The sequence below is a fragment of the Haliaeetus albicilla genome, chromosome Z (genome assembly GCF_947461875.1).
Source record: "Haliaeetus albicilla chromosome Z, bHalAlb1.1, whole genome shotgun sequence".
Taxonomy (NCBI): domain Eukaryota; kingdom Metazoa; phylum Chordata; class Aves; order Accipitriformes; family Accipitridae; genus Haliaeetus; species Haliaeetus albicilla.
Genome location: NC_091516.1, coordinates 64704805 through 64732607, shown reverse-complemented (window position 1 = coordinate 64732607; position 27803 = coordinate 64704805). Strand labels below are relative to the sequence as shown.

At 42.1% G+C, this 27803-nt stretch overlaps 1 protein-coding gene across 6 annotated transcripts in view; it reads right to left on the bottom strand.

The window, feature by feature from the left end:
* Positions 1-420: 420 nt before the first annotated feature.
* The window catches only part of ATG10 (autophagy related 10), a 96009-nt gene continuing 68626 nt past the window's right edge, over positions 421-27803 (bottom strand). For 3 of the 6 annotated variants that reach the window (XM_069777673.1, XM_069777677.1, XM_069777676.1), the window contains exons 6-8: positions 9866-9963; positions 9468-9587; positions 421-9078 (exon numbers count right to left, since the gene is read on the bottom strand). In XM_069777673.1, the coding sequence (XP_069633774.1) occupies positions 9476-9587; positions 9866-9963 (210 nt within the window). In that variant the 3' untranslated portion in view covers positions 421-9078; positions 9468-9475. Of the gene's footprint in view, positions 9079-9197; positions 9357-9467; positions 9588-9865; positions 9964-27803 lie in introns of all 6 variants that reach the window. The other 3 variants (XR_011323476.1, XM_069777674.1, XM_069777675.1) reach the window with 3 other exon arrangements.

The following is a 27803-nucleotide window of genomic DNA, read 5'->3' as shown; positions in this document are numbered from 1 at the left end:
TCACAGCCTTAATGATCTTAAGGGGGCTGCATCATCATGAATCAGTGTTATCATTAGGGGTGGCTTCTGCAGTGGAAGTGGTTGGGGGAGTAACAAGCTTACTGCCACATCTTGCAGTAAAGTTAGGTTTCCTTGTTCTCCTCTGTCAGTAAGGGTACTGGATGTTAGTGCAGCACTTACAGAGGGAACATAAGTCTTAACAATGAAAATATTTGTCAGACAGCAAGGTTAGATCTTGTATCTCTGTTAGATCTTCTGTGACCTTTTGCTAGTCATTCAGTATTTTATTTTCAAGGAGGTAATTCCCGTTTTGCAAAATACTACTGTACAAAGAAAGATCAACTGCATATCAGGAGCAGAGGATAACTACTTTTTCTTTGGATACTACATAGTTAAAACTGTCGCATAAGTATGTAAAGGTGGGTGGTTTGTTGGTTGTTTTTTTTCAAAGCCTGAAGTATTATACATTACTCCCATGTTTTTGCCTATCTGTTCAGTGGCTGAGCACTGATACTGTTTGAGAGATGTTTGTATTAACTGCAATAAATATGACACAATCCAGAACTTAATTACAGACTCAGTCTTTTTTAGAAGGGACAGAGTGCTGTCTAGTGTAGCTGGAATTTTATCTTCAGTCATGTCAGTCATAATACTCTTCCCACAGGAACTGAAATGAAATTTCTTAGTACTAGGTCTGGCCAAAAAAACTCTTTAATGTTTCTCTGAGACTATTAAATTCATCAGGAATCAAAACATCCCCTCAAGCAAGTTGGGAGGAGAAATTGCATTAATTTTAATGCTTATTTTGGAAAACAGCCTTCCTCAAATCAAAAAAGGTCACTGTAAATGTTGAAAATGGTATTTATTCATGGTCTTCAATGATGACAGCTGTTCTAGTTTCTAGTGTAAAGACAGGCAATGGCACCTGACACACAATTCATCAGGTTTAGGTCCTGAAGGGATTATTAAACCATTTATTTTACCTAATCTCATCTCTGTCCTGCTCAGCCTATAGAACTTCACCCTGCTGCTTTCATGTTAAGTATAAATTAAGCCTTAACTAGCTGGACTTGGGGAAGTCTGCCTGATTTGAAGACACCCATTTCTTTTAGAGCATTCCAGCTGTTTTCATTTAACTGCTGTGTACTGACTTCAACATATCTTTGAGTAGGGCTTTTTGGCTTTCTTTGCTAGATTAAAAAAACAGTTGCTTTTTTTTTTTTTTTTACTTTTCAAAGATATCTGCACCATAATTAGGCTATTGGAAAAACTGAAGTATTTCATCTGTTCGTATCGTCAATCATTTTTCTCTCTGTGTTGTCCAGTTTTTCAATATCACTTTGAAATGTGGATGCCAGAACTAATACAGAATCATAGAACGGAATACCAACCAAGAAGCCAGCATGTCCCTCTGTATAAACCCTTAAATCATTGCCAGATCTTCTGTTGATACTTGCACTCATATATTTTCTTGAATTTGGCCCCTTGAAAGTACATTTTGCACAAAGCTTATAGTGGAGCACTGGGTTCTTTCTTTCATCTTAGAGCTATTTTATGCAATAAAACCTCAAAATACTTATTTGGCTGAATTAGAGTGTAAACAATTGCCTTATTATAATCACAATTTGTCTGTGTGTTCATCCAAAAGGCTCTCCCTTCAGTTAGTATTCATTAATTTATATGAAAATGGAGTAAAATTTAAGAACAGATTGAGAATCCTTACTAGGGTATTTAGTAGCTTAGTCATCTGGGAATTTGTGAGATTTGGATTCAGATCCTTGTTGGGGTGCAGAAGCAACGTTGAACTTGGGTTTCCCTCATCCTTGTAAATGCAGTAGCCCCAGTCATAACGAAAACAGCTTTCGCTGCAGCCCTTTCCCAGCTTTATGGGGGAACTCTGGAAAACCTGTTGTCTGCAATTCCAGAATTAAGACTCCCTCTGCTGGAACCTGACTTAATTAGAGGCCTTAACTCCTTGACTAATCTTGGATACGGCATAAATACACAGTACCTGTAGCAGGCTTCACTCTGCCCGCACGTCGGAGTGTAAGTGAAGAGGCTGGGTGGACCGCATCAGCTATCCCCACGGCTCCCAGGGGTACCCCACTGTCATTTTTATTTTCACTGTGCTTTCTGGTTTCCTAGCCCTTCTGTTTTCTTGGCTAGTGGAGGGTTAGCTGCTAGTAATTTTTTTCTTCCATGCAACCATATGCATGTTCTGGATATGTTCTCTTTTCACCCAAAATGTTATGCAGATGGGTTTTGAGGATCTCCTACATCTGCCCAGTATTTCTTACAGCTTCACTGAATCAAAGCTACTGTTTATGCAACACAGTAATTTCAACCATGCTATTGTATGCCCAGAAATCCCAGATACGTCCTTACCACGTCTGCTGTGGCTTTGTCTAATGCTTCTGTGAAACTTGGAATAGATGAGCAGTAATCGGAGGTAGCACACAGTAGAGATGCCTGCATATTCTACTACAAAGTCTGAAATCCAACTTTCATCTAGGAGCAGAACAATGTAAGTAGACAGCCAGGTTTGAAAGCATTGGCCACCATCAGTACAGCTATTTACTAATACTATGCATCAAACCAACTGCAGGTACACATGTAAGAGAAATTGGATACAAAATTACATGCAAAACAGCTAGAACATGAATTTTTTTCAGGTGATCCTTAATTACAGTAAGACTGGAAGCTACTGGATGAGCAAACCTGAACATTGAAGTCCGACTCACAGCTTGCAGATCCTTGCAGTTCCTGGTGGAAGAGACGCATCCCAGTCAGCTAGTTTAATATAGAAATCATGGTCTTATGTATGCAAATGTTATCCTACACAATGGCTGGTGTTAGGATTCCAGCTACATTTCTACAGGAGATACATTGCTTCCACTGAAAAAATTAGCAGCTTTGGTTCTGTTATTCCAGCAAACTGTTTGTTTTGATATTTTGATTTGCTTTTCCTGCGTAGAAAAAATTGTTAGTAGGGCTGCCAGTAATACTCCTTTGGAAAAAAAAAAGGATTTTACTGCAGCCAGTGAAGACAACTGTTGAAGTCCTCGCAGTTCAAATTCTTTTCAAATTCTAAAGTCAGTGTGGCGGTAAAGGAGATGAAGATGTGAATGGAGCTAGACCAGTTTCCAAAAGTAGGGCATTGTCATGAGGTAATCTTGCCACTAGATGTTGCTATCAGTACAATGAAGGGAAAAGCTGAACGGTAAAAGGTGTAAGCCAAAAACTTGTTTATGTGGACTTTTAACAAAGGAAATCTTCAAAATGGGAAATTTAGATTTTTACTGATTCAGTGAGTTCCTGTTAGGAAAATGGGACACTTACTGTGTTGTTGCCTTTGCGTACCTAAAGGGTGGCTAAATGCCACACGCAAGTACAAGAGCTTATGGAGTAAATCCACCTGAAATCTTGTTACATTGAAAACATGGAAGAGAAGAACAGAGGTACTTATTAGTCCATCGAGCATGTGTACATTTGGCAGGTTTGGTTGAATTAGGGGCTTTTTTTTTGGTTTTAACTTCCTGTTTTAAAACTTCTTGTCACATAGCAGAAGTGAGACTGCTATTAAGATGAAGGGACAGTAACAGCTACCAGGAGTAGGAGAATGCACAGAACTGGGAGCAGGACAAGTAAAGCTCAAAGTTATTAAAGCTAGTTGCACATTTTGAGTTGCATTTTATTATTTTACAAGCATGTTTAGCATATGACATCTAGTCAACACTTGGGCACCAGGATTCTTCCAGCAAATATGTCTGTGGATTCTGTCAGTGCCAAGGAATAATTTGTGTTATCTGGACACTGTAGGAAGAAGTCAAAGGAAGATGAGCCAAGCCAAACCTCATCACCAAGTCACTACTGGAGGGAGTTTAAGCCTAATGAAGAGGCACTGAAGCTATGTGTCATACAATCCAAATCCACCATAACAGAGGGGAACCCACAGAGATCGAGAAGACATGAACCTGTGCAATAGATACGGCAGTCCATTTTTCTACTTCATTAGCAAAGCATATTAGTAGATATTAAAACACATAGCTAAACATATGAAGCTAACAATACCTGACAGCTGGATGCAGGAGAATGAACCTTACAAATCCTGGAGAAGCAACCAGCACTTGGCAGAGTGAGGCCTGGCTGGAATCCACCAGAATTCAGTTCAGGATTTTTATTTGGATCAAGTGCACAGGAAAGAAGGATTAGTTCAGTTCCACAGTTTGCCAAATCTTTTTCAACCTATGCCCAGCCTGTGTTCTCCCCTGCTGTGGGTTCTACCCGCCCCTGAAAGTGGAGTGGCATCAACTATGGCACTTGCTCAGCAGAAGCGAAAATCATTAAGACTGGCCTCTGCATTTCAAGGTGATGTATTCCAAAAGAGACAGACCCAACATGAGGGATTGCTTCTGTTGATAGAGATGACTGCTGGTGAAAATCTGCTTACTGGGATTCTTCTCTATCTATAGCCTAATCCTGTGCAGCAACAAAGGTGGGGACAGGAACCACCTGAATAGTATCTCCCTCCATCTGTCCTCTGCTGATGAGGCTAATAGCACATGGCTGCTGAACCCAGCAGTGCACGCAGCCTAATCCCTTTAGACAGGGCTACCTCTCCCAGCGTGCTGTACTAACAACGTTACTGAAAAATAATACTACAGGAAAACATGTTGTTTTCTAACAAACAGGCTCGAGGAAAAAAGAAAGTGTTCGAGGTGAGGCTCTGTAAACCCATTCTCTTTTCAAACACAGCAGTGAACTCCTCTCTCGCCGTGAGTTGAAATTCATCTTCAGTAGGTGACAGTTACAACAAGCTCTCAAGTGGTGAAGTGAAATCTTCCTTGTGGTGCAGGGTTTTTTAAGAGTCTAACAAAATCTAAGACATAAAGATAACAGGTGCGATACATTCCTAATTCTTCCTGAGCAGTCAATACATGGTTAGTTTTGCAGCTATGAACTTCAGGTATACATTTTTTTATTCTAGATGGTAAGAAGAAATGCTCTAAACTCTTTGAAACATTTTTAAAAGCCTACATGTTACTAAAAATATGCACAGATATTCATACATACACTGTTCTCTAGAAGAGAGTATTTTGGAGGAAATAATTGTAACTTCACAGTTCAGAGGAAAAAGCAATCGTTTTTCGTTTGTGCTGTAACTGAAATGCTGTGCAACACAAATATAGATGTCCAAACACTCATTAAATCATCGTCATAGCAAATGGCCAAAAAAAAAAAGTTATTGAGAAAGTTTTGCTGAAATTCATGGAGTCGCAACAAGAATTTATATTGATTAGTTCATTATATTCAGCTCTAATTAACTAGCTCAACATTTAGTGTTGTGAAAACAAGCATGCAATTTGACCGAAGGAATGTTTCTTGTAGTAACCAAAACCAACCAACTACAAACCTTCTGGCAGACCAGATGGGGGTTAAATTCTAACCTGATCATGCTGACACAAATGAGGGATTATGTAGGTAGCAATTGCGTTCCAAAGAAAAGCATATTTTTGGCTTAGTTCAACATATAAAATTCATTTTTCTTGCTGATTCTTGTAACCAAGGGCAGGTATGAGTCAGTTCTCTTAAAAAGAAGTCCCCAGAAGCAATGGTCCTCAATATGTCTTCCCAGATTAGCACGGATAGAACAACTGAGCAAATTTACAAAACTGTTTGGAACTGGAAATTTTCTTTTAGTAAACTGCAAGATTTCAGATAATGTATGTAGCCAAAACCCACATTCAGATCTAAGAATCTTCAATAGATTCACTAAATAAAATTACAAAATAGTGCTGCAATTAATTTGATTCTGAAATAAAATAGGATTTTTGTACATAAACATTCTGCATAAAATATCCTCTAAGTCATTGAGGCACAGATGTAAATGGGAAATTAGATGCCTACCTCCCACTTACGCCATTAGAAAGCAGATATCTAAACAGGATTATATCTCTCCTTGATCCCAAATATTTATGTTATCCTGTATTTGTTTCTCAGTCTATTTGTACTAACCAAGCTGAATTTCTGTCTAGTGGTATTCTGGACAAATTTCAGGGAACTGTTGATACTGATGATGACACTGCTCTGTTGCTGTTGTTTATGGTGTTAGGAATTGTAGCAGGGCAGGATAACTGTCAGCTTGCTTATCCATTTCTTGCTCCCCATTACCACCACCATGCCTCAGTAACTGTGGGAACAGGGTCAAGGCACTGAAGAGGAATTTGGAGGGGCGTTATCAGCAGAAAGGAAGCAAGACAGAGACAGCTTCAGAAACTGGGAAGAACTTGTGTGTCCAGCCAAGTGAATGTATGGTTATAAGATATCCAGGAGGTAGAGTGATTGCTGGGAGAGGATGTCTAGGAATTACTGTGGCTGTCAGGAAACCGACAAAGCCGTATCCCACTGTGTGCAGCCATCCATTATACAAGTACCTAGGGTAGTCTCTGACAGAGAACATCTTAAGCCTAGTACAGTAGGCAGTGCCCTGTCCAAATAATAATTGCTTTTGTTTACAAATGATAAATTAAGGTAGAAATTAATGGGTGTTGAGATTTCGTCCATGTAAAAGAAAAATATTTATTTCTATCTACATACAAATTCCACTTTTCTTCAATTCTTGAAAAAAAGAAGAGAAGATTAAGGTGCAATGGAAGGCTGAGAGAGTGGACAAAGTGACTGGAGTATATTCTCCCAGACTTATTTCATATTTGTTTTCTTTGTCTGTAATTACAATCTGTAAGTTACACTATCCAACGTACAGTGTCACATGGATGACATGCTGACATTCAGAGTAGAGCAATGACACTTCATAGACTTGCAGTAAGAATTCTTACCTACAGTGAAGAAACCAAAGTGGCCAAATCCCATTATGAATAATACTGTTGTACTGCAGTTTCTGCTTCCAAGACAGAAACAGGAAGAGCTGGTCTCCAAGAAATGCCTATGAAACGATGCTTATAAATCTTGCACAGCAGCAGCTTAGCAGTTGAGTACTGAAAATAATACTCAATGTTGTTCTAGGGTCTCTTCTTCTCCTTTATCAAGGAACAGCTCTTGTCCAGTAAAAGAGAACACTAAAACTAGTATTTCAGCTGTAAGTTACTCTAAATCCACTCTGTATTCAGGATTGCATTCTGTTATTTATATTGTTTAAAAGTAGAATTTCTTCTGTATGTTCAACCCTCAGTGCAGTACCAAGTAATATCTGTGATGCTTTGGGAAAATGAGTGTAACTGATCCTCAGATACGCTGATGCAGCATTCAGTGCTGATGGTTCATAGGGAGCAATGCCATCAATCCTTTCCACTTCCCTGATCCCAAGGTCAGCAGGAGCCAATTCAGACCTTGCTTTAAATAAAGGTACCTGAGGCCAGTTCTAAGTTATACCAAGAATAAAGGTCCCAAGGGCTAGCCAGCACAGTGTGTGTGTGTGCCAATATGCTGGATAGACACAGGAGAAGCTGACATAGAGCTGCTTACCAATGCTGGGCAGCTGAGAAGGGCTGATTGCTTTTACCCCTCTGTTTCCCTGTATCACAAATGAAGATCACAGACCAGGGATGAACTGCTCTTAAAACTGCTGTTATCTGTTTTTTTGTTTTTCCTCCTGTGTAAGTCTCCCTTAAATTTGAAAATGGGCTATGGATGCAATTATCAAGCATATGTTACCAAAAGTGTTAAAAAAGGCAATGTAGCTGCTGGCACGGTACATGAATGGAAGACCGTATTTTATAAATCTTACATGGAAAAATGGCTTTTCAGGCTGTTATGATCCAGAATGAGATAAATTATGTGATTTCATTATTAATTCCAAATGGCTGGCAAAAGAATTCTGCACCAATGGAATTTTAAAAGACTGCACTGTATTTCAATCCACCAATAACATACGATACAAGTTAAAAATATGCAACCAATCAAAATATCTGAAAACCCAGAATCTGAAACCCAATGCATTTCACATTTCCAGCTCTGATGTGGCATACATTGGACTCTGTATGCAAGTGACATATTGCTGAACATATAAAGTAAAATCTGTAATTCCATCTCAACTGCTCAGGACTTGTGGTCTGTTTTATACTACAAACAAAATGTGATTGGGAAAGAATCCAAAATTGCTTGTATGGAAGTTACTTCTAATCTGGTTTTCACTGATTGCACTACCATGCAATTCCTACTTGCCCAAAAATCATCAGCTGTCAGGAGAGGCTTGCATAAAGGCTGCAGGATAGGGACTAAACCTGTGAACAACCACTAGTACAATGAGAAGTACTAATTGACTGCAACAGTAACTCCCACAGGGTATGGCAAAGCTTCCTTTGGAGGCAGCGAAGCACAGAAAAGCCAGATGTTCTCATACGATAGCATTAGGCACCTTGAACTCTAGAACTGTATGTGCTTAGTTAGATGTAGACTGTAAGTACTCTGTCTACAATCCTGATCCTTTTTATTCCCTGAAGCACGAAGTACACAAAATATTCTCAGAAAAGTATATTCAGTCCTGGGATTCGGATATTCTGTGTGTGGTATGGAACACAAGGGTGGTCCATGCAACAGGCTGTGGTGGAGAAGGTGGTCCCTAGGCAAAGTAGTCTCAGCCTGTACACTGACTGCCACAAGCTTAAACCACATCCTACAAGTATTTTGCTGTACATATCCTCACAGATGGTGCACATTTTCTAGAGACGTGATTTTCAGTAGATAAGTTTAGCAGATCCAAACCCAGCATCTCAACTCCGTATCACGGAACCATAGGTTTGTGCATTTGTGTGCAGTCTTACTGAGGCCATAACCACAGTAAAACAGAGGTAGGAGATAAGTGACTTCAGGGGGTCAATGCAGTCACAAGGGAGTTCAGGTCTTGGTGGTGCTTGAGAGTTGTTGTCGCAACTGCAGCCAACTCTTAGGTCTTCTGCTATAACTAAGCAAGTTCTTGCCAAAGAAAGAGCCACGAACAGTCATCTTTCCACACAGCATTGCTTACCAGTCGGGAAGGATTCTTTTGTTTGATTTAATCCCTAGGAAAGTCTGCAGCAGCTTCATTACAGCTAACCATCATCTGTCCTTCAGCTCAGAGGTCTGAAATGGTGACATCAAACAGAAAACAGAGATGAAATTAAAATCACTGTAGCAGAATTATGCTAGATCACACCACCAACCATGTCCTGGAGGGACCACCACAAAATGCTTTTACACACCTGAGAAAGATCCCAGGAGATCAGGGACCTTCTGACAGTCATGAAGGGTGTCAGCAACATGCCAAGCACATCTCTCTCAGTGCAAATTTTCATTGCAAAGTAAGTAAAGCAGTAAGGCAGCCATGTAAGCAAAATATCAAAAGGTGAGTCCTAAATGAACTGAACCAAGAGCTCCAAATGAGAAGATAATGGTTTTGCCAGTTACCCATCTGATCTTTTTAATTTCATAGGAGGATAGGAGAGAAAAAAGGTGATTTCATTTTCTCTTACCTTTCAACTCAATCAGCATTTGTATTCTGCTCAGGTGCTAGTTTTGCATAACTCAGGGGCAGATTTAGACCCACAACTGGGCCTACAGTACTGAGCCACAATATAATGTAATTTGTGTGTCTACGGGGAAAAAAAAAAACACAAAAAAGCACCATAAAGATATTATCCCAACCTTTTCTGAATTGCAGACACACTTGACAATCATAAAATAACTTCAGACAGGGCTCTGCCTTCGCTTTATCTACAGCAACTGTATTTTAACTTTCAGCCTTTAGGTGACAATACAGAATCTTACTCTATCTGGGCCAAGGAAGTTATTTTGACCATTTCCACTTTCCAGCTGATTTACTTTATCTGCATTGCATAAAGCCTTGCAAGGCACAGTAGTGTTTTGTTACCTGTTGTGTTTCCGTGAACTGGTCAGTATTGAAGACATGAATTCACTAGTCCGGCAGGGGTGCAGAACAAAAAATGGCTGCCCAAGTAAGGGGTGCTCCTAAGAGTGAATATCAGTTGTTTATTATGCAAGAAGAAAACAGACAAGACACCGTATGCATTTGGAAAAGACAAAGCAGGGTCCAGTTAATCCTTCATGCAACTTTTCTCATTTCAGAATCTAACCCACTTCGCTTTTCATTGACAGCCATTGACAAATTAATATTTGAGACCATATTCTCCTATCTTAAAAGGGAAATAAGATCACTCACTCTGGCTATGCCACCATTTTAGTTAAAATGTAATGGTTTGCAAAAGTAACTCAAGTTAAGTTACTGTATCAGCATTACCTGCAAGTAAGCAAAGCTACTGTGTAAACAAGTATCTGATCAAATGTAATACATAAAACAAATCCACTCCATGGAAAAGCTCTTTAACAACCTTGACCCCTTATGCTTGTTATCTTCTCAAACTGGTGCTGGGAAGTAAACACCGTTTAATTTGGAGCCTGTGAGGGGGAGCAAGAGGGAAGAAGGAAGAGCCCTCAAAGTGGCTTTAACTTCCACTAGGTGGCATATCCTCATTTTAGGCTATTCTACAGAAAAATGCCCTAAACCAGTTGTTCTTCAAGAAGCCCAGTCAAAACCGTCCTGAGGAAAAAAAGAAAATCATTTAGTGACAGTTGAGTTTGCAGTCAGACACAGTCCCTACGACACAGTAAGACTCTGCCTGTTCCTCTCCACCTTCACACTGCACAGGGTGCTGCTGAAAACTCAATCCAACGCTCCATAAAGCTTTCACTTTCATCTCCAGCCGGCACTTGAACAGAATACGTGTTCTGACTTAATCAGGCTTGCACTCAGTGCAAAGCCATAACAGTGATCTCATCAGCTCTTACATGGGTGATACCAAGAGATCAGCATATCTGACTGTCTCACACACCATGCCCTAGGGAATTGATTTTCCTTTAATGCTGCTGAGGTCACCGCTAGTACTTCTGCACCAAAATAAACAAATCCTACCTCATCCCCATGCGCAATAAGGGGCGCAACAGCACAGCAGGGAATGGCTAGAAAGGGTTTCCAGACAAGAAAGATGTCAAATATGAAACACCACGACAGCCTGTTTACAACGGAGCACAGACCGTGCGTAGAAGCTGCTAAGCCCAGGACGCTGCCGGAGCTGAGAAGCACACAACGCAAGGCAGCAAGGTGGGGAGAAGCAGGCATGGACCGTGACAGAGAAAACTGCAGGATCACCACCTCTGCACGGTGTTCCCCGTTCAGCCCTGTGAGCCTGGTCCACTGCGCTACGCTACTCACCAGAGCCACGGCAGAGACTGGCTATGAGGACTAACGTGAGGAGTGTTTTTTCCTGCGTAAAGACCTTTTTCCTTAGGTGTGCTTCTTGCAGTGGCTGTTTCTCGAAGGCAAAGAAGAAGAAACACTAAATATATGCTCTGACACAGATTTCCCTTGTCCAAGCCAATACGGGTATAGCCAGACTCCCCTAATAATTCTGTGATGGCATTTTATCTTAGCATGTAGTAAACTGCCTGCACTGAAGAGAAGACGTTCATAGAATAAGTCTTCCTGCTACACAGTAAAACCTCCTTCTCCAACCCCTTGTCTAGAAACAAAAAACAAATCCTTGTCTGTCATGTTCAGCAAACAGGACATGTTCCTTATTATTAAATATTAAACAGGATCTCTTAGAGCTGAAGCACACTTGGTTCTTACACTGAAAATGTACTCATGTGGATCAATTATTTTGTGCCTAAGACAATTTTAAAAAACTTCCAGAAGCTTCAGAACATACAAAAAATAATGTTCAGAAAGCTTTGGTTTACATTGCAATGCAAACAGATAACTTGCGCAAGAATGCTACCATCTGCTGTTGGTAAAAGTGAACTGATGCTGTTTTCCATTGAGAAAAAGTGGTAGTTTGAATTAAAAATCCTTTTAACTATATGCTAGTTTAAATCAGCTTAAGTCTCCAAATAATTCTAGAAAATACATAGATTGTGCCAATGGTATTCCTCAAACATAGCAAAAAAAAAGATAGTTAAGAATAATTACAAAACTATTAAGCAAAGAAAAGTAGATTGGGCAGCAATTTCAGCCAACTCCCTTACACAAAGAGCGAGCGTAAAGAGGTAGCACACGCTCCCAAAAAGAACAGAGAAGATAATCTGGGCTTTAAGTGACTTAGCACTCTGCACAAGGCATAAAGATAATTCCCAAAGCTGAATATGCAGCCTGAAGTCATGCCCAGCCTCCTGTCACCTGGTATTTGATTCTACCCTGCACTTCTTGCTTCAGCAAACCCCAGTGAGGGACAAGTGGAGGCCAGACTTGATCTTTTAAAACAGCTTATTAACTTTACATTCTACACCTTTCTTCTTTTCATCCTTCCTGTTCCTACAACGTGAAAGAGTGACACTGAAAAAATTCCCAAACTCTAACAATTAGATGTCCATATGAAAAAGCAGAGTGCATTGCTACTCAGTTTTTCAAAAGGGTAACATCCTTGGCCCCACCATTTTTGGCATCAATCTGTGTCTTATGAACGTGTGATAGAGGTGAAGTCTGTTCACACTCCAAATGCCCTGCAATCTCTCCTCCATTCTTCTTGAATGGGTAGAAAGGCTCTTTCTTCCCCTCCGGATTCAGCAGATGTAAAGGGAGAGGTTTTTGCTACAGGAGCCAGCCATCAGCTTCTGGGTTGACATGAAGGCTCTGAGGACGCTTGGTCTTGGTTATTCAAACCTTCTTCCTAGCTTGTTTCCTTGTTCTTCAAATTATCAAGGGTTGCTTCATACACATCCTGAAGTAACAGCTATGCCAGGGTGGTATAAATCTCACTATAATACACAAAATTTTGAACGGCAACAATGAAATGACCCAGGGGTTTAGTTAAACTCATGCTGCTCCTTGGCTAGGCTCTGAGAAGGGCATGTGCACTAAAGCTGCAGGTCTGCACATTCAAGAAGAGTTGCTTTGCTTTCCATTTAGCAGGGTATTTTTGAAAACTGAACACTGTCCCCGATTGGTTTAACTCTAATCCAGGAAACTGAAGTTCATTATTACACAGATCCTTCAGCAGCGAAAGTTCACAGGCATGATGTCATGCGAAAAAGCTGTGTCCAAAGTCGGAATTTTTCAGTAAGCTTGCTGCATGTGTCTTTCCTACCCTAAACAAAAAGCATGAAACTGCAAGAAAGACATGCTGTTTATTCAAAACCTGGAATACAGGAGTATGTCACACACTGGCAGGAAAACACAAAACCACAAGAGATTAAGAGAAATCCTGACCCAAGACCCATTAATCAGGAGCCTCTAAAAAGGGAAAAGGCCGAGGCAGGGAAGAAGAGCTGTTGAGCATCAGGGAAAATGATCTGAGAGCATCAGATGTGATTCAGTCAAATCCTGAATTCCAAATCCTGTATATAATGGCATCCCCAGGAGGCTTTAATGTATACTCAAGGTTAAATCACTGACACAGCAGCTCTGAGGAGGAAGTACCAGACAGCTGCCAATAAAAATGCAAGAGTTATCAAAGCCCTGAATGATTTCAGAATTGGTAATGGGCTACAGAGCCTTTTCACTGCCAGGTCACCAGTTCCGATTTGGCCCGGGCTGGCAGTAGCTAGAACTCATTACTCTATAATGGCGGTATCTGTCAGGTTTCATGCAGTCTAAATGCCATTTAGTGCCCTTGCTGGTAGTCACTACAGATGAGTCCAGAACTGAAGATGGTGGTTTATCTTGTCCTCACAGGGGGCAGACCCTGTAGGTCAGCTCTGAAGTCAGGAAAAGCAGGGAACTCACACTTCTGCGCACGGCATGCCCTAATAGAGGGCTGCGCATCTGCAGTACGATGAATCCCAAGTCCTTCTCAAACACTATCAGGTGTGAGAATGAATGAAAGTTTGTGCTGCGTCAGCTTCATGAGCATATTTACTACCTGCTGCAGTCATCTGGTGGAATGATGATATCCCACATGCAGTGAAATGTACCCTGAGTAAAATACTAGGGCAGCAATACTAGCCTTCAGCTAGCCTGATCCATGAGACAGTTACATGAAAAATATAAAGTCCTACTGGGACTTTGTGCAAAAAAACCAACCCACTTTAAATAGTATAAAAGAGTTTTCTGACTTGTAGTTTACAATTAATCTTTTTCCAATCGGTCACGTAGCCATGCATTTTAGAGTAATGTGTGAGAGTTTCAAGTCAATTCTCATAATTACTCGCTGGCATTGTACAGCAAGAACCCATTTGCGGGTTGCCCACAACTCTTCTGACAGTAGTACACTGCCACACAGTTTATTTGAAATCAACAACATTATTTTCTTGTATCTATCTACCTATGAGGCTGATTCATAACACTGCACAGCACTGTACATTGGAGTCTATCATACATCTGCATAGCCCTTTGAGTCTGACCCAACTTCCATGGGAAATAAAATTTTTACAGGCAGCAACTAGCTCCATTGAATTTGAAAGCTCAAAATGTTGCTTCATTTATCTTCTGTAGAAAGGCCTCTTTACTAGGTGACTTCAAGAAAGACTTGTAAGGATGTTCTGTACCCATTTCTGTAGCTGTTACCTCAACTCCTCCCACACAAAACCATGCAAGAGATAGATGGATGAAAGATGTGAAATGTTTCATTGGGTAGTTTGAAAATGAATGTAATTTTGTTTAGGAATGCTACACAAGATTGAATGTGATTGAGCACTGGCAGCACAACAGCTTAGTATTCATTAGCTACGCAACTATAACCAGCCACGCACAGGTGCTGAGCTGCCTCAGTTGTGAGGTTAAACTGGTAAGCTTAAACCTCTTCCACCAAGGTTTATGTTAGACAGTGTGCCTGAGCCCTTGGCAACAACAAAAAATGAATGCTACAGGCTTCCGGAGGACTGGGAAACACTTCAGTTGAGCAGCAGCATTTTCTACATGGTGTAAGAAAGCCTCGTCCCACAAAGTCCATCAGGGATGTGAAGGCTTGATCAACCATCCTTCACCTATCCTGTCATCATTTACTAACAAAACTCGACTGTCCCTCATAGGGTCATCAAGAGTCAAGACATAAAAAACTAACTTCATCCCTTCCCCTGTGCAGTGCCTATAGTACAGTGAAATGTTAAGACATGAATCTGAGCAGTGGCAAAGACTGGGTAGTTCCTAAGTGCAAGTATAATTAAGCCTAAAACTTCCGTCAGATTGGATTATGTCATCAAACAGTGCGTATAGGAAATACTATCCATGTCAGATTTAAACTAAAAATAAACATTACTTCAGATAACGGGTAATTGCCTGTAGGTATCTGTACAGTGCTCTGCTCTTCTCTTCCCCAGCCAGCAGGTATTTTGTTGTCAGTACATCTCCTGTAATAGCACCATTTATTTTCTCTGTCATAACTAGAGCTTTTCCAGTAGTAGTGGCTTCTATTTTCTCCAGTGCTACATTAAACTGCCTTCAAGCATCCATCATAACATTTATGGTCTCTCAATTTATGATAGTGCAAGGGATTTGTGCCCAAAACTGCCTCTTCCCTGAACCAGTTTGCATGATGTTGCTTTGCAAAAATAAATTCATGGAGGGGTGTCAAAACTTTCATGTAGGATACTACCACCAAACACCACAGTCAGGAATAATTCTTTTCAGACATTTTCCCAGCAGTGTTCACAATCCCAGTCATCAGGTCAGAAAAAGAAGGCAGGATTAATAAAACATGTCCCTGTCCTGGTTTCAGCTGGGATGTAGTTAGCTGTCTTCCTAGTAGCTGGTCCAGTGCTGTGTTTTGAGTTCAGTATGTGAAGAATGTTGATAACACTGATGTTTTCAGTTGTTGCTCAGTAGTGTTTAGACTAGAGTCAAGGATTTTTCAGCTTCTCATGCCCAGCCAGGGCACCTGACCCAACCTGGCCAACAGTGTATTCCATACCATGGGACGTCCCATCTGGTTTAGGAACTGGGAAGGGGGGGGCAGGGATTCGCCGCTTGGGGACTGGCTGGGTGTTGGTCGGCGGGTGGTGAGCAATTGCCCTGCGCATCATTTGTACATTTCAATCCTTTTATTACTACTGTTGTCATTTTATTAGTGTTATCATTATCATTATTAGTCTCTTCTTTTCTGTTCTATTAAATCGTTCTTATCTCAACCCAGGAGTTTTACTTCTTTTCCTGATTTTCTCCCCCATCCCACTGGATGGGGGGGGGGAGTGAGTGAGCAGCTGCGTGGTGCTTAGTTGCTGGCTGGGGTTAAACCACGACAGTCCTTTTTGGCGCCCAACGTGGGGCACGAAGGGTTGAGATAACGACAAACCTGACCAGAGCTTGTTAAAACAAATTTGTCCTAAGCATTCATTATGTTGATTTATGTATTCTTAGAGTTGTTGCTCTGGTTTTTAAGGCTCTGTTATGTATCAGAGTTTCATACAGAGCTTGCTGTATGTAGTTCCTCTTCTACTGCTTATCATCCGTGGGAGGTGGATTAAGGTTTTCGCTTTGATGTATGGTATAACTCTGGTTTATGGTATGATAAAGTCATCGGCTGTGAGATTAATCCGGTATTTGCACTTAGCATTGTCACCTTTATACTGCGGGAGCCATCTGTGGGAAACTATTAATAATTATACCATTTACCTTTCCTCCATGGAAAACCAGTCTGTGGGTGGGGTACCTTTCTTCCCCTCTCCTTTCTCCTTCGGTCCAGTTACAATGGTGTTTGAGAATTTTGAAAAATTTGAATACTCCTGGAATGTTGGGACTAGCACGATCCTAGCCCTACTGCTAGGAATTAGCATACTTCTGAATGTGGTTCAGCTCTCGTTTAAGGTTAAACAGCTATTTAAGAAGATCACCCAGAGATGTGCCCCAAGGCTGGATAATTATGAGTGGCAGGGTGTGTGGGGTAGTATGGGCAAATACCTAGAAAAGTGGGCACCTCCGACGTTTTGGAAATTCACCCCTGAACAAGTGCAGGATCCAGAAGAACTAGTAAAATATTTGGAAAAGGTATGCTGTCACCCCGGCAGCTCCAGAGAGATACAAATCACTGCAACCTGCTGGGGCCTGGCCCATGCCTATCGAGCCCTGTTTGACACCACTCAGTACCCTCAAGGGGAAGAGAAAGTCTCTGGACCTAACAACAAAATGGTGAGCACCGCGGCCACCCAAACCTTGGCAACGGGCGCTGCGGCCCCTCCAGCCCCGGCAAGGAGCATTGCAGGCACCTAGACCTTGGCGACAGGCACCATGACCCCTCCAGCCCCGGCGACGAGAACTCGGGCTACCCAAACCTCAACAACAGGCACTGCAGCCCCTCCAGCCCCGGCAATGAGTACAGCAGCTACCCAAACCTCGGCAACGGGCACTGCAGTCCCTCCAGCCCCAGTGACGAGCACTGCTGCTACCCAAACCTTGGCGACAGACACTGCGGTTATCCAAAACCCGGTGAGCGATACTGCAACTGAACCAGCGGACCAACCTGCACCAGCATCAGTTGCCCCCGTATAGAAAAAGAAATATACAAAAAAATCAGTTCGCTTAGCGAAGGATGAAGGTGAACCAGGGTCATCACGGGAACCGGAGGAAGAGGCAGAACCAGAGGTAATAACCTGGTCCCTATCCTTGAGTGAGCTGCGGGATCTGCGAAAAGACTTTGGCCGCCGTATAGGTGAGCATATTATCACCTGGCTCCTCCGATGCTGGGACAATGGGGCTAACAGCTTGGAATTAGAAGGTAGGGAAGCCAAGCAGCTGGGATCGCTTGCCAGGGAAGGTGGCATTGACAAGGCAATTGGAAGAGGGACACAAGCCATCAGCCTCTGGAGGCGACTCCTGTCAAGTGTGAAGGAAAGGTACCCCTTTAAGGAAGATGTTATATGTCAATCAAGCAAGTGGACCACCATGGAAAAAGGTATTCAATATCTGAGGGAATTAGCTGTGCTAGAGACGATCCATCATGACCCGGACAACCCACAATTACCCAAAGATCCAGACGAAGTCCAATGCACACGACCCATGTGGCAGAAGTTTGTACGGAGCGCACCATCATCCTATGCCAACGCATTGGCAATAATGGCCTGGAAGGATGAAGAGGCACCGACAGTGGAGGAAGTGGCTCGCCAACTCCGTCAATACGAAGAAAATCTCTCCTCCTCCCTACAAGCCTGCATTGCAGCTGTGGAGAAGCTGTCCGAGGATGTCCAACAAATCAAAGAGGATATGTCCTACTCCACACGTGTAAGGACCAATGTCTCAGCTATTAGGAGTGAGCGCTCCTCTTCCCAAGAGAGAGAATATAGAAGGTACACACCGCGAGGTGCCCTGTGGTTTTACCTATGTGATCAGGGAGAGGACATGAGGAAATGGGACGGAAAACCTACCTCGGTCCTAAATGCACGGGTACGTGAACTGCGAGGAAAAACCACCACAAAAGGGGATTCTACCAGGAAAAATGCCGCTCCAGTTTCCAAACAGAGTAGAAGGGCTGATTTCATTTCCGATCCTCTTGAAGGGACTTCTGAGCCAATTTTACGAGAAGTGAATACTGAATACTCTTAACCAGAATTAGAGGGGCCCTGCCTCCAGCCAAGTGGAGGAAAGGGATAACCGGGTCTATTGGACTGTGTGGATTCGATGGCCTGGCACGTCAGACCCACAGGAGTATAAGGCTCTAGTAGACACCGGCGCACAGTGCACTCTAATGCCATCAAGTTATAAAGGGACAGAATCCATTTGTATTTCTGGTGTGACAGGGGGATCCCAAGAATTAACTGTATTGGAAGCTGAAGTAAGCCTAACTGGAAATGAATGGCAGAAACACCCCATTGTGACTGGTCCAGAGGCTCCATGTATCCTTGGCATAGACTATCTCAGGAGGGGGTATTTTAAGGACCCGAAGGGGTATCGATGGGCTTTTGGTATAGCTGCCTTGGAGACGGAGGGCACTGAACAGCTGTCTACCCTGCCTGGTCTCTCTCAAGACCCTTCGATTGTGGGGTTGCTCAAGGTTGAAGAACAACAAGTGCCAATTGCTACCACGACGGTGCACCGGCGGCAATATCGCACCAACCGAGACTCTCCGATTCCCATCCACAAGTTGATTCGCCAACTGGAGAGCCAAGGAGTGATCAGCAAAACCCGCTCACCCTTTAATAGTCCCATATGGCCAGTGCGGAAGTCTAATGGGGAGTGGAGACTAACAGTTGACTATCGCGGCCTGAATGAAGTTACACCACCGCTGAGTGCTGCCGTTCCAGATATGCTAGAACTTCAATACGAGCTAGAGTCAAAGGCAGCCAAGTGGTATGCCACAATTGACATTGCTAATGCGTTTTTCTCAATCCCTCTAGCAGCAGAGTGTCGTCCACAATTTGCCTTTACTTGGAGAGGTGTCCAGTACACTTGGAATCGATTGCCCCAGGGGTGGAAACACAGCCCCACCATTTGCCATGGACTAATCCAGACTGCACTGGAAAAAGGTGAAGCTCCAGAACACCTGCAATACATTGATGACATCATCGTACGGGGCAACACGCCAGAAGAAGTCTTTGAGAAAGGGAAGAAAATAATCCAAATCCTTCTGAAAGCCGGTTTTGCCATAAAAGAAAGTAAGGTCAAGGGACCTGCACAGGAGATCCAGTTTTGGGGAGTAAAATGGCAAGATGGACGTCGTCAGATCCCAATGGATGTGATTAATAAAATAGCAGCTATGTCTCCCCCGACTAATAAAAAGGACACACAGGCCTTCTTAGGTGTCGTGGGGTTTTGGAGAATGCATATTCCAAATTACAGTTTGATTGTAAGCCCTCTCTATCAAGTGACCCGGAAGAAGAATGATTTTAAATGGGGCCCTGAACAACAACAAGCCTTTGAACAAATTAAACGGGAGATTGTTCATGCCGTAGCCCTTGGACCAGTCCGGACAGGACAAGATGTTAAAAATGTGCTCTATACTGCAGCTGGGGAGAATGGCCCTACCTGGAGCCTCTGGCAGAAAGCACCTGGGGAGACCCGAGGCCGACCCCTGGGGTTTTGGAGTCGAGGATATCGAGGATCCGAGGCTCGCTATACTCCAACTGAAAAAGAGATATTGGCAGCGTATGAAGGAGTTCGAGCTGCCTCAGAAGTGGTTGGTACTGAGACACAGCTCCTCTTAGCACCCCGACTACCAGTGCTGGGCTGGATGTTCAAAGGGAGGGTCTCCTCTACACATCACGCGACTGATGCCACGTGGAGTAAGTGGATCGCACTGATCACACAACGAGCTCGCATAGGAAACCCCAGTCGCCCAGGAATTTTAGAAGTGATCACGGACTGGCCAGAAGGCAAAGATTTTGGAATGTCACCAGAGGAGGAGGTGGCACGTGCTGAAGAAGCCCCGCTGTATAATAAACTGCCAGAGAATGAGAGGCAATATGCCCTGTTCACTGACGGATCCTGTCGCATTGTGGGAAAGCATCGAAGGTGGAAAGCTGCTGTATGGAGTCCTACACGACAAGTTGCAGAAACTGCTGAAGGAGAGGGTGAATTGAGTCAGTTTGCAGAGGTGAAAGCCATCCAGCTAGCGTTAGATATTGCTGAAAGAGAAAAGTGGCCAGTGCTCTATCTCTATACTGACTCATGGATGGTGGCAAATGCCCTGTGGGGGTGGCTACAGCAATGGAAGCAGAGCAACTGGCAGCGCAGAGGTAAACCCATTTGGGCTGCCACGCTGTGGCAAGATATTGCGTCCCGGCTAGAGAATCTGGTTGTAAAAGTACGTCATGTAGATGCTCACGTACCCAAGGGTCGGGCCACTGAAGAACATGGAAACAACGAACAGGTGGATCAGGCTGCCAAGATTGAAGTGTCTCAGGTGGACCTGGACTGACAACATAAGGGTGAGCTATTTATGGCTCGATGGGCCCATGATACTTCAGGCCATCAGGGAAGAGATGCAACATATAGATGGGCTCGAGATCGAGGGGTGGACCTGACCATGGACACTATCGCGCAGGTTATCCATGAATGTGAAACATGTGCTGCAATTAAGCAAGCCAAGCGGTTAAAGCCCCTGTGGTATGGAGGGCGATGGCTGAAATATAAATTTGGGGAAGCCTGGCAGATTGACTATATCACACTCCCACAAACTCGCCAAGGCAAGCGCTATGTGCTTACAATGGTGGAAGCAACCACCGGATGGCTGGAAACATATTCTGTACCCCATGCCACTGCCCGGAACACTATCCTGGGCCTTGAGAAGCAGGTCTTGTGGCGACATGGCACCCCAGAAAGAATTGAGTCAGACAATGGGACTCATTTCCGAAACAACCTCATAGACACCTGGGCCAAAGAGCACGGCATTGAGTGGGTGTATCATATCCCCTATCATGCACCAGCCTCTGGGAAAATTGAGCGATACAATGGACTGTTAAAGACTACATTGAGAGCAATGGGGGGCGGAACTTTCAAACATTGGGATACACATTTAGCAAAAGCCACCTGGTTAGTCAACACCAGAGGATCTGCCAATCGGAGTGGCCCTGCCCAATCAGAATTTTTACATACTGTAGAAGGGGATAAAGTCCCTGTAGTGCACATGAAAAACATGTTAGGGAAAACAGTCTGGGTTACTCCTGCCTCAGGCAAAGGTAAACCCATTCGTGGGATTGCTTTTGCTCAAGGGCCTGGGTGCACTTGGTGGGTGATGCGAAAAGATGGGGAAGTCCGATGTGTGCCTCAAGGGGATTTGATTTTAGGTGAAAATAGCCAGAATTAAACTGTATGATATTAGTTGCTATATAACCCTGCTACTGTATGTTATCATTACTATAATTGTTATATGCTATATCCATAGTACTATAGTAAGAATCACTTGGATCAAGCAAGAAAGAACTGTGATAAAACTGAGCAAAGCGCAGTAGAGGTGGAACCAGAACTGACTCCAGCATGCAACAATCCAACGGTGCACACCATCCTCCTGCTGCGTCAAATGTCATCTGCTCGTCACACCGCACTGAAGCCCAATTCTGCTCTACCGACTGAGAGGACTTTGCACCATCCCTCCTGCCCAGACAGACTGGTATGACAGATGGAGCCCAGAGTCAGGAACTAAATGAACTCAACAAACATTTTATGAACATAAAGAACTAAAGAACTGATATCTCTGTGTGTGTATACTTATATATATATATATATCATTGTTCATATGTCTCAAAGGGATGGAAAGGTGGTGATGATTGATCAGAATGTAACTAAAGGTATGGGAACTGAGCATGACGTCAATGGTATAGAATAAGGGGTGGATACTGTCCTGGTTTCAGCTGGGATGTAGTTAACTGTCTTCCTAGTAGCTGGTACAGTGCTATGTTTTGAGTTCAGTATGTGAAGAATGTTGATAACACTGATGTTTTCAGTTGTTGCTCAGTAGTGTTTAGACTACAGTCAAGGATTTTTCAGCTTCTCATGCCCAGCCAGGGCACCTGACCCAACCTGGCCAACAGTGTATTCCATACCATGGGACGTCCCATCTGGTTTAGGAACTGGGAAGGGGGGGGCAGGGATTCGCCGCTTGGGGACTGGCTGGGTGTCGGTCGGCGGGTGGTGAGCAACTGCCCTGCGCATCATTTGTACATTTCAATCCTTTTATTACTACTGTTGTCATTTTATTAGTGTTATCATTATTAGTCTCTTCTTTTCTGTTCTATTAAATCGTTCTTATCTCAACCCAGGAGTTTTACTTCTTTTCCTGATTTTCTCCCCCATCCCACTGGATTGGGGGGGAGTGAGTGAGCGGCTGCGTGGTGCTTAGTTGCTGGCTGGGGTTAAACCACGACAGTCCCCCATAATCTTTTCCATTTAGGGAAACAGAAATAGTGATGCAGTGAATAAAGATGTTGCATGCTCTTCCCTTTTCACCAATTTTTGACCACACTTACTGAAACAAATGCCTGTTTTAAGCAAAAATCCTTCACTCAAGATTATGATACTGTAAGTATTTTATGTTCTTGAGTTCAGTCTATCTTCTTTTTCATTCCTTATTTTTATATAAATCAATAATAACTTACTTGTTAGTAAAATCTAACTCCACTCATTCAGAAAGAAAGTAATAAAATGTCACTCTTCAGATTGACTGTGTGTCCCACAACCAGAACAGTAAGTGTGTACATGTGGAACTTAAACTGTGTTGAACTTGAGGTCAAAGGGATTACTTTATGCTTAAATTACACGTGTGCTTAGGTTCGGGTGTAAAAAGTAACATTTTCAAGAATGACAGCTAGGGAGACTTTTAAGCCTGAGCACTGAAGCCAGATGAGTATATGCATGTCATGTTTACAAGGACCAGTAATGGTGCTTGCAAAGGCAACAGGACAGCAACAGCTGTCACAAGAAATATGTTGCAAACTTCTCTCTCTCCCCTTCTCCTCACAGCAGATTTTCCTCTAATAATGGAATTACTACAACAGAAACTCTATTACTGTGGAATCACTATGTTGCAGATGCAACATTAAGGAACTGTAATTACACAGGGAACTTCTATCATCCTGATAGAACGTGTAGATCATAGTAATAAAGCTGTTGTTAAGATACTAATTGTATAGGGCTTCTCTATCCTACTGACATAGGTTGGAACATTTCTATTAATGCAGCCATTTCATAAAAATAATGTTTTAGTAATAGGATTGGTATTGGTTACAGAGAAATTTCAGACAGGGCAAAACAGCTGTTGAAAGAAATGTGCTTGCTGTAATAGCCATCAACTCCAAAAAAGCCTAGAAAAAGTCATCAACTCCAAAAAAGCCATTTATCCTAGTGGGCATAGGATACAGTTTATTATCTGGGACAGATGACATATTTATAGTCACCTTGATTTCAATTTACAAGCAGAAGCCAAGTCCTCCTACTGATATAACTGAGGAAAGTTTCTATAACTTTACCATAAAACCCAGAGGAGCACTCCCACTGCTAAGCCCGCTGAAGATGAAACAACCTACTTCTGTCTGTAACGGGTGCTGAAGAATGACTATGAAAGTGCAACTACCACTGTTCTCCTGCATTTTCTTAGACAATCAAAATAAATCTGTAATGGTACTGAGCAAGGGAAAACTTGAAGGTACCCTGATGAGACAAAGAAGTGCAAATGAGACCAAAAAAGCAAATTTCTGTCATTACTGAACCTCTTTTTGGAGGAGAACGCTGCAGAGAGATTTTGATTTACACTCAAGTTCTTTGCAGACAAGCAGTTGCAATTGCCCTTATGATTTAATGTATCTGCTCCCCATGTATTTCAAAAGACATACCAACTAACTTTAGTGACAAGTTTTTATTTATACTTTTACAACAACTAACCCCACACAGCCAACTAAGCTGGATCCTATCCCTCTTTCATCGAATATGAAGTCCAGGCTGGAGAGGCAATTAATCAAACAGCTAAGTGTTTCTAAGGGAAATGAATTGCTTTGGCAGATCCTACAACACAAACATGAGGACACTTAATGCAGCCAGAATTTCTTTAAGATGAACCACACCTACTACTTTGTACCTGCTGTTTCAAATCCATCATGGCCACAAAGGTGGAAATGCAGGTTCTGAAGAAACAAATACTTCATGGCACAAACTGCTCTTTTTGTAAAGGGCTTAAAACCCTGCTAATGTCATTAAGCCTGGCTGATCACAGCCTGAATGCTGCCTCCTGACTACAGCTTGCAATAAAACCATCTTTTCCTTCAGATAGAGCTCTGGCCCCCATGCTCCATGCACACATCAATTCTATATTGCTAATTTATTGCTACTTAAGTTGACAGCTGCAGATTCTGCTGAATGTGACAGCTGAATATGTCTACAGCTTGATGCCACAAAAACATCGATCTCGCTTTTCCATTTTTAAAGCTATAAGAACTATCAGGGTGCATCCAAAACAGGAGCAATACCTCTATCCACTATATTTGAAGACAGCTTTACTTCTCTTGTATAATGCACAGTGCAAGGTAACAAGTCACAGACAAAGCCTGTTTGCCAGATATCAAGTGTTTTCAAGGGTGGCAGATGGAAATGGGTTTAAATCAGAAGTTTTACTTTAGTTTACTCTCCATCTTTAGGCCCTTCCTATTTTAGGTGTATTCAAAAGATAAATATATTCTCCATATAGTGATTTCTATAATTAGGAGAATGATAACAACAGAGAAGACTGCCATAAGACCTGATGTGCATATGCGCTTTTTGTGCAGAGATAACTTATTATTGTAGTACTTCATACTACAGAATACAAATATAGTAACTAGATGACCAAGACCTATTTCATAATTCATCCCCAAAATCTGCCTGATTCTAGAATGTTTCCAGTTTTGAGGGGTGGTGATCCTTTTCTACAATTTATAATTTTATTATTTTCTGAAAAGCTATTGAATAGCTAACACAGGATCGTTGAAAGGCATACCTAAGAGGTAATGCAGGACAACCACAACATTAATCAAGAACAGCCGACACTGCTGATATATACTTATATATTTATACATTTATATATATAGAGAGAGAGAATAAGGTTTGAATTATTAAGAACAAGAGGAATCAAAGCACTAGGTGACGCTCAGACAAAACACTGTTTTTAAAGCTTAAACTTCTCACAAACATGTAACTTGCATTTAGGATTCTTTAAGAAAACTTTATAGTTAAAAATTGGCAGGTCCATGGTTATATTGTCAAGAAATGGCATCTCAGCCATTTTCCTAAGAAAATAAACAGATGATTCTTCTTCCATGCTTGCCAAAATAAGATTAATTCAGTTGTCACCATTTTAGTTATGTAGCATATAGTCTTAATTAATTACTATTTAAAATCTGTTCTTAAGAGATTCATCTAAGGTGCAAAGCTGAAAGATCCAACAAGCTGTGGAAGTATGGAAAAGATACTGGGGACAGATTTCCTACCCTGAATAAAAAATGGTAAGTTAAGAAAAAAAATCCATACTGGCATTTGACAAGCGTGCCCCGAAAGGGTTCATTTTATAATCCCAGGAATTCCCGGACAAAAAGATATTGGGAAGAGAGATTTCATAAGACTCTTGAGTTTGAAACACTGTAGCCAGCAAATGGGATGGCATATACTCCTAACTCCTCTTTACAGTTTATTGAGAAGGTGGTATGACTGATAACTTTAACAGTCAGAATACAGACAATTACCACAAGGTAATGAATGGAAAGCAAATTTCTGCTGCAGCAGAGCAGCAGAACACTAATTTAACTATATCAAATATAAGGAGGCAATGATGTGTCCATAGAACTGTGACTCAACCCTCGCTTTGAGCTCAGGCCAAGGGAAGACTTCCTTTGTTCCTCATCTCTCCCTGTAGCGGCAGATGTCTGTGCTCTCCTCCTCCAGTCAAAGCGTCTTGTATTACCTATCATTTGAAATAACATTTGTTGGACCAAGTACTCTGAATCACTATTGAAACAGAATATCAAATGTTCTTGCACAGACACAGTAGGACTGTCAATATTCAAGGTAATTCTCCTAATGATGGACTCAACATAATGCTACAAACTTTGTACTACCTAAAAGTCAGTTCTGTCACAAGTTTGCCCAAGGTACTTATGGATCTCTAAATGCAGCATCGTAGAGTCAGAGGTTTGAACAGGGATTAGCAACCACCAGAACAGCAAATGCTGGCACGACAGAGGTAGGCAACAGAAAACGCCAAAAGGACACTGAAACTGTCTCCTGCAAGACTAAGGTTCCCACCTCAGGACTGCAGCTAAATGCTTTGATGAAACTGGTATGTGGAGTTTAGAAAAGACTTTGATCACATCAGCGTCTCGGTCAACACAGGACTGAAAAGCTGACCTCTCTTGTGAAAGCAAAGAAGAGCTACAGCGTATGGAAGCTTGAATCCACCATTTCTAAAGGAGCCATAGCTCCCACTCTGCAGGGGATTTTGGGTGGTCTCTGTCCTTATTCTTGAATCAGGCTGCTATGCAGTCAGAAACACAATACACAAAAAGAGGAGCCAAATAGGGGCTCTGGTTGACTTTCAACTTCAAGGGCTTTCAGCTAGTTTTGTGAACCTTGGAATTGTATACAGCTTCAGATACAACTCTGACTATATGGAGCAAATTAATCTCCTTGGATGAGTTCACTTTCTTTTTTGAACCTCAGACTGCCTTAAAATTTAAGTGCCTGACTATATTGGACCAATGGTCCACCTAGCAATGCATTCTGTCTCCAAGAGCAGCAGTTGGAAAGGCTATTTGGGGAGAACATCAGCCTAGCCTCTTTCTGTGGTTCACTCCCCTTGTACTGGTCCAGCATATCTGCTTTGTTAAGGATGATGGAGGACACATTCCTGCCTGGTAATTTTGCATCCATTTATGGACAAGTGGTCTCACGAATTTGTCTAAATGCTTTTGAGCTGCTGATACCATCTGCCTCCACAACTTGAGAGCACAGGTGCTTAGGTATAAAATGCTTTCTGCTAGCATGGATACCTAACTTTCATTTAAATGGCACTTATAATGCTTTTTTTATTTAAAAAAAAAAAAAAATCTGCCAAAGGGCTTGACCAAAAGCCCTTGCTGCAGAAAACAAAAAGGGAAATTGTTATAAAGTTTTCAATGCCTTGTGACCATACCAGTTGCCTTTCAAACAGAGCTGAATGTCATATATGATATCCACTTCTTTCATATTGTGCAATCAATGTTGTTGTGTATTTTAGAATTTTTTACAAAAACATTCAATAAGAGGAAATGTTCAGTAATCAGCTTCATTTCAGTAGTGAATTGTCAGAAATCATGGGAGGGGGAAGACAGAAGAACAACCCACCTCAGCCTACAAGGAGAAATGCCAGACCAGGCAGGTAACATGCTATTATAATGTTTTCCACAAAATCTCTGCTTGGGAAGCTCTGTGGAAG